Source organism: Accipiter gentilis, unplaced genomic scaffold, assembly GCF_929443795.1.
Source record: "Accipiter gentilis unplaced genomic scaffold, bAccGen1.1, whole genome shotgun sequence".
Lineage (NCBI taxonomy): Eukaryota > Metazoa > Chordata > Aves > Accipitriformes > Accipitridae > Astur > Astur gentilis.
In genome coordinates this window covers 56,220-62,177 of record NW_026060963.1, presented here as the reverse complement: position 1 = coordinate 62,177, position 5,958 = coordinate 56,220, and the positions used below count along the sequence as shown (strand labels likewise).

The 5,958-nt window shown below is 53.8% G+C and overlaps 1 protein-coding gene across 2 annotated transcripts; it reads right to left on the bottom strand.

Moving 5' to 3' along the window:
• Positions 1-34: 34 nt before the first annotated feature.
• On the bottom strand, positions 35-1,765 carry LOC126037225 (protein YIF1B-like). Of its 2 annotated transcripts, none has more exons than XM_049797495.1 (8): positions 1,655-1,765; positions 1,334-1,581; positions 1,154-1,258; positions 987-1,065; positions 845-902; positions 583-738; positions 405-495; positions 35-294 (listed from the first exon to the last, which is right to left on the bottom strand). In XM_049797495.1, the coding sequence occupies exons 1-8, from the start codon at positions 1,671-1,673 to the stop codon at positions 139-141; spliced, it is 912 nt and encodes a 303-aa protein (XP_049653452.1). In that variant the 5' UTR covers positions 1,674-1,765; the 3' UTR covers positions 35-138. The 2 variants fall into 2 exon arrangements, with proteins under 2 accessions (XP_049653452.1, XP_049653453.1); XM_049797496.1 differs by having other exon boundaries at positions 405-492.
• Positions 1,766-5,958: the final 4,193 nt, after the last annotated feature.

The following is a 5,958-nucleotide window of genomic DNA, read 5'->3' as shown; positions in this document are numbered from 1 at the left end:
CCCCATCCCCAAAAAAAATGCATCCCCAAAAAAATGGGGTATAGATACCACACCGTGCTCCCCAGGCAGCATTTATTGAAGCAGTTGAGGGCAAAGTGGGGTTGCAGGGGGTAAAATGGGGTTCAGGGGGGCCCCCCCTCACCTGAGGAGGTGGTAGGTGAGCCAGTACATGAAGAGGGGCTGGGCAGTGGCGATGGCCATGGTCAGGTACATCCGCAGCTGGTTTTTGGCCCCTCGCACCAACACCCCCTCAGCTGCCGCCTCTGACAGCAGCTTCAGCCGCAGTGTCCTGATCTGTTGGGGGGTGGGAGCAGGAAAAAAAAAAGGGGGTGAAGTGTCCCCCCAAAAAAAAGCACTCCCCTTTTTTCCCTGCACCCCCCCCCTTTTTTTTTTTTTTTTTTTACCATGAAGATGCTGAGGCAGCACCAGCTCAGCACCACGTAGTAACCAGTTCGGCCAAAGAGGAGCCCAAAGACGAGACCAATGATCATCCTGCTGTCAGCAGAGGGGGGTTTATCAAGCTGTAGCCCCCCCCCAAAAAAACAAACCCCCACACACACACCAAAAAAAAACACCTCTCACCCCACGTATTTGTAGCCAGCGAAGGTGATGAGGTCGATGGTGGTGAGGTCGGTGTTGACGGTGACAAGGTAGAGGCTGAGGAGGACAGCCAGCACCTCCATGATCAACCAGGCTAGCGCCGAGCTAGCCTGCAAGCCCAGGCTGTTGGGGGAGAATCTGGAGGGGGGAACAGACACCTTAAATTTGGAGAGGGGGGCATGGTTTTGCTTGCACCCCCTTTCCGGGGGGGGGACACGGGGGACTTGGGTGTCAGTGTCCTCACCTGTTCTGGGTGCCCAGAGCCAAGCTGGCAACGAGGATGTAGGTGACGAAAGCCATCACTGGGGGGGGCCAACACATAACACATGTCACCAGAGAGGGGGGCACGGGGGGAGACAGGTGACATGGGGGGGCCAGAAACATACCCGGGATGTAGAGATTGGGGGCATTAACGACAAAACGGGGGGCAACTGGGGTATCCTGCTGGTACCTCACCTGCCAGTCCTTGGTGAAAGGGGGATGGAAAACACCGTTAGGCCCCCCCCCCCCCGGGGCTCCGGTAATGCCCCCCCCGGTACCGGCCCCCCCTCACCTGATGCACGAAGGGAAAAATGAGGAGCCCCAGTTTTCTGCCCACGTAGACAGTGTCCACAGCAAAATAATACTTCAGTCTCCCCAGCGGGATGAACCGATCGAGCTGTGGGGAAGTAAAAAAGCCGTGAAGGGGGTGGGTCCCGGTAACCGGCGCCCCCCCCCCCCCGGTACCACTCACGTTACGGTCCACGATATCGCGGCCCTGACTGGCCAAACTGCTGCCGTAAACCACGGCCAAGCTAGATTCCGGTTCTCTCAGGAAAGAAGCGGGAGGTGGGTAGGGAGAGGAAACAGGAGGCGGACCCCCATAACCCCGGCCTGGTTGGGCCCCGCCACCGCCTCCGCCTCCTGCCGCGCTGGTATCACCGAAGAGAGGGTGGGGATCCGCCATACGCGGGGCCGCCACCGGTACCCGGCGTTTGGGGGCTGCGGGGAGAGAAGTGAAGCCTGAGGAGGTGTTGGAGGGTCAGGACCGGTCACCTCAAACCCCCCCGCTCACCGTGCCGCTCCAGCTCCATCCTGCCACATCTCCCGCTAGCGCGCCACGTGTCTCCTCTCCTGCGCTGCGCTGATTGGCCGCTCTGCCGGAAGTCGTTGGCAGCCCCGCCCTGCAGGTAACTGGAAGCGAGGGGGCGGGGAAGTGGGAGGGGGCGGGGAAGTGGGAGGGGGCGGGGAAGTGGGAGGGGGCGGGGAAGTGGGAGGGGGCGGGGAAGTGGGAGGGGGCGGGGGGGAGGAGCCGGGATGTCGTGCCCGGCTTCAACATGGCGGCATCTGCCCCGCCTGGTGTCGCCATGGCAACGGAGCAGGCCTGGGCGGGGCCTGGTGGTCCCCATGTGGCCCAAGGGCTGTGGTGGCCCCAGGGCCACGGTGTCCCCAGTGTTATAAATCGACAGAGTCAATTCTATATAAAATTCATAAATTTATTGAGAATAGCAAGCAAGCAGCACTGGGCGGCCGGGGAGTCTGCGCTCCACCAACGGCTCGCAACTTTCTGTTATAGTTACATTCCTTTTATACAGTTCATGCACCCCTTTCTTGTAAATCTCTGCCTTGTCTTGCTGCTTCTTTCTTCACTCGTGCAGGTTTGTTAATGGATAGCTTCCGTCAGTCTTCTCAAGGGAGAGTGCCTTTTGATATGAAGAAATGCAGTCCTGGTAGAGTTAATCCCCTTATCTGGTAAATTATAGCCGTTGTCTTTTCCCTCCTTATCTAGTAAGTTGTAGTTGTTGTCTTTTCTCGTGACCTTTACGCAACATTTAGGCAAGCCTTGCTTATTTACATAAAGCATTTGTTCAATCACAATGTGTCCCTTCCCCCTTCGATTGGTATGTAAGCCTTATTGTCTTCTTTTAATTCAACACGAATTACACAATGTCAGGGAACAATTTGGTTCCCTGTCGATCACACCAGGGACGTCCCCAGGGCTGTGGTATCATGGCCATGGAGATGGCCGTGGTGGCCAGTGTCCCCAGCACCATGGTGTCCCTTGGGTGTCATCATCCCTGTCCCCACAGCCCACGTCGCTCCACAGAGGCTGAGCAGGGTCCACCACATCCCTGTCTCCCCCCCAACCAGGACACCCCCCCCCCCCGTGTGGGTGTCCGTGTTGATTCAAAGAAATTAACTCAATAGCTTGATTAACTATTAAGTAGGTATTCTTTATTGGCAGCGCTGGATGCACGGGGGATCGCTTCACCTATCGTGTGCACCGTCGGGTCTAATTGTGCAGGTTAAGTACATGCTCTACATACATATGCACTAGATTTCTGAGAAATGTTATACATATACATTAGTTTTCAGGGAAACTATTAGCATATGCAAATGTCCTTTACGCAGGCGCATTGAAGGTCTCTGGTGGTCTTCCGGAGTCCTCTGGTGGTCTTCCATAGTCTTCCTCACTTGTCCTCTCCTTGACCCTCCTCAGGTGATTCTGCGCAGTATGGTCCTTTACATGTTTTGATACATCAGTGCTTGTTAGTGCTCTTATTATCTAAGTTTTCATTAGTGATGTAAAACCATATGGCTAGTTTAAGCTAAATTATCTACAAGGACGAGAACAAAGGCAGGAGTCCTTACCTTTTCTGGCCCTATCTATTCAAGCAAGGCCTCTACTTGTACCTTCTCAACAAGATCGTAAATTCATCAAACATTTAATTAAGTTTTGTGATTGTTCATGGTTCCTTCTTGCTCATCACTCCCAAGTACCAGTCTCTGACAGGCTTAATCCTTGACAAACACCGGTCCTTGGTATGTAAAGTTACAGAGAGACAATCATTGAGCAATTAGCAGTTCGTTCTCTATCAGTTCGTGTGTCTGTCGTCGTTGTGGTCGTCGTCGTCCTCGTCGTCCACAGCAGGAAACTGCTGGTCTCGTGGGAGTGTGTGACAGTCCCGTTGAGAGAAGGGGAATTAAGGGAATCTTAGTAGATATGGATACAGATTGGAACTGTTTAATAATTATCTAGCTTGTAATGAAGTTAAATTTCAATAGAAGTAGACATAGCCCAAGGGGATGAGAAATTATGTTTAACATTTACATTGTTGAAACTACCTAAAGCAAGAGATAGTCCCTGATAAGAAGCAGCAGTCGACCCCAAGAACCAGCCAAGACCGGCCTTGTGATTTGGATAAATACCAAGGAGTGACTGAGTCTGCACAGGAACAGAGGGTTAAGAGTTCACCGGGAAGAAGACATACAGCCTTCATCTTCACGACCACCAGATGACCACCATAAAGAGGCTCTGCGCAAGCGCAGTTGAGAGAAGACTATGGAAATAACCTCTCAGAACTCATTTTAATATGAAGCGGGCATAGGTCATGCATATGTATAGGCATATTGTGAATATGTAATACCTGACTGTATAAACTTGAGGCGAACTGCCGAGTCGTGCGCGCACGACTTTGGTGGGACTACCCCCCCCCCGTGCCGCCCAGCGCTGAATGAACATACCTACTTTACAATCTCACTGATTGTGGAGTCTGTTTTCCGCACGTCACCATGACTGATGGGCACTTCCGGGGGGGATGGACGGACAGACGGACACCCTGTCTGTCTGCGGCGGGAGGTGTGACCTGGGGGGGTTCCTGCCCCCCCCACCTTGGCCTGGTGCCTACTGACCAGTCACTCTGTTACTGATTTGTTATTGATTTGTTATTAGTTAGAATTTAATCATATTCAATTTTAATAGGAATATAGAATTATATATCTCTATTGCATTTTATACATTTAACCAACAACCAACAGCTGCTGTGAAATCCTCTGTATAACCCTGTACCAAGGCCGGAGGAATTGGCCAAAATCATCTAGTAGGAACATTTAGAACTTAGATAACAAGCTTAAGATTTAAGATAATTTGGATATAGTAGGAGTATATTATAACCTAGAAGAATGTATAAGATGTCAGAATTTTAAATTAATGGAAACTGATAAGTTCTTTATGAAGCAATTTGTAATCTGCCAAGAAGCAGTTAGTTACCTGCCAAGGGCCAAACTGCGCAGAATCACCTAAAGGAGGTCAAGAAGCGGACAAGTGAGGAAGACTATGAAAGACCACCAGAGGACTCTAGAAGACCACCAGAGACCTTCAATGCGCATGTGTAAAGGACATTAACATATGCTAATAACTTCCCAGAAATCTAATGAATATGCATAACGTTTCTCAGAAATCTAATGAATATGAATGAATAAGTTCAATATAAGGTGTATGATTTTGGTGTTCAGGTGTGCGTGGGTTTCTGAGAAGACTCACCCATGCACCGGGCCGTCAATAAAGAAGTGTCTGCTTATCTACACTAAATTGGTGTTGATAAGTTCTTTATTCTGAGTTTTTCGGTAACAACTCCAGTTGCACCCCAGTACTGGGCACCCTGGTACTGGGCACCCCAGTACCAGCCACCCCAGTTGCACCCGAATCCCCCAGTTGCACCCCATTACTGGTCATCCCAGTTACCCCCCCCATTACTGGTTCCCTGGGGGGGTGCTGCCCTCCCTCCCACCACCTATTACCCCCTGCCCCGGGGCGGATCCCGGGGGCAGTCAGAGGCCGCGGTGATGGGCACGGAGCCATGGGGTGCGGCACGGTGCTGTTGGTGGTCGCGTATGCTGGGCTGCTGTTGCTGGGAGCACTGGGGCTGTGGGCGCTGGAGGGGACACCCGGGACCCCCAATGCCTCCGAGTGGGACCTCACCACCGCCTTCCTCTTCTCACCACCCTCCTCACCACCGTGGGTAAGGGCAGCATCCCTGGGAGCACCTGGACCCCTGGGACCCGCCCCCGAAGATCTGGGATCCCCTGGGATCCTCGGGAGATTGGGGACCCCTGTGTGCACTGGGACCCCTGGGAGCTTGGGGACCCCTGGGACCCCCATGAGTGCTGGGACCCATGGGACCCCTGTGAGCACCGGGACCCCCATGTGCACCCCATGATCCCCAGAACCCCCCTGCACCCCAGGACCCCTGTGTGTGCCCCAGGACCCTCGTGCACCCAGGACCCCCCTGCACCCCAGGACCCGCCGTGCACACCAGGACCCCCCTGAACCCCCATGTGCACCCCAGGACCCCCTGCACCCCATGATCCCCCAAGCCCCCCCCATACCCCCAGGCTCCCCACCATACCCCTCCAAGACCACAACCACCCCATCCCCCCCACCTGCACCCCCATCCCCATGTCCTTCCCCCCTCCCCAAGCTCCAGCTCTGGGTTGAGGGGTGGGGGCACGCCATTAACCCCCCCCCTTCCTCCCCCCCACAACAGGCTACGGCTCAGTGGCCCCCCTCTCGGCAACTGGCAAAGCCTTCTGCATGGC

Coding starts and splice junctions, on each gene's coding strand:
- LOC126037225 (XM_049797495.1), bottom strand. Junction 1,259..1,333: donor GCGATATCGTGGACCGTAAC/GTGAGTGGTACC, acceptor ACTTCCCCACAG/CTCGATCGGTTCATCCCGCT. Junction 1,066..1,153: donor TTTTTCCCTTCGTGCATCAG/GTGAGGGGGGGC, acceptor CCTTTCACCAAG/GACTGGCAGGTGAGGTACCA.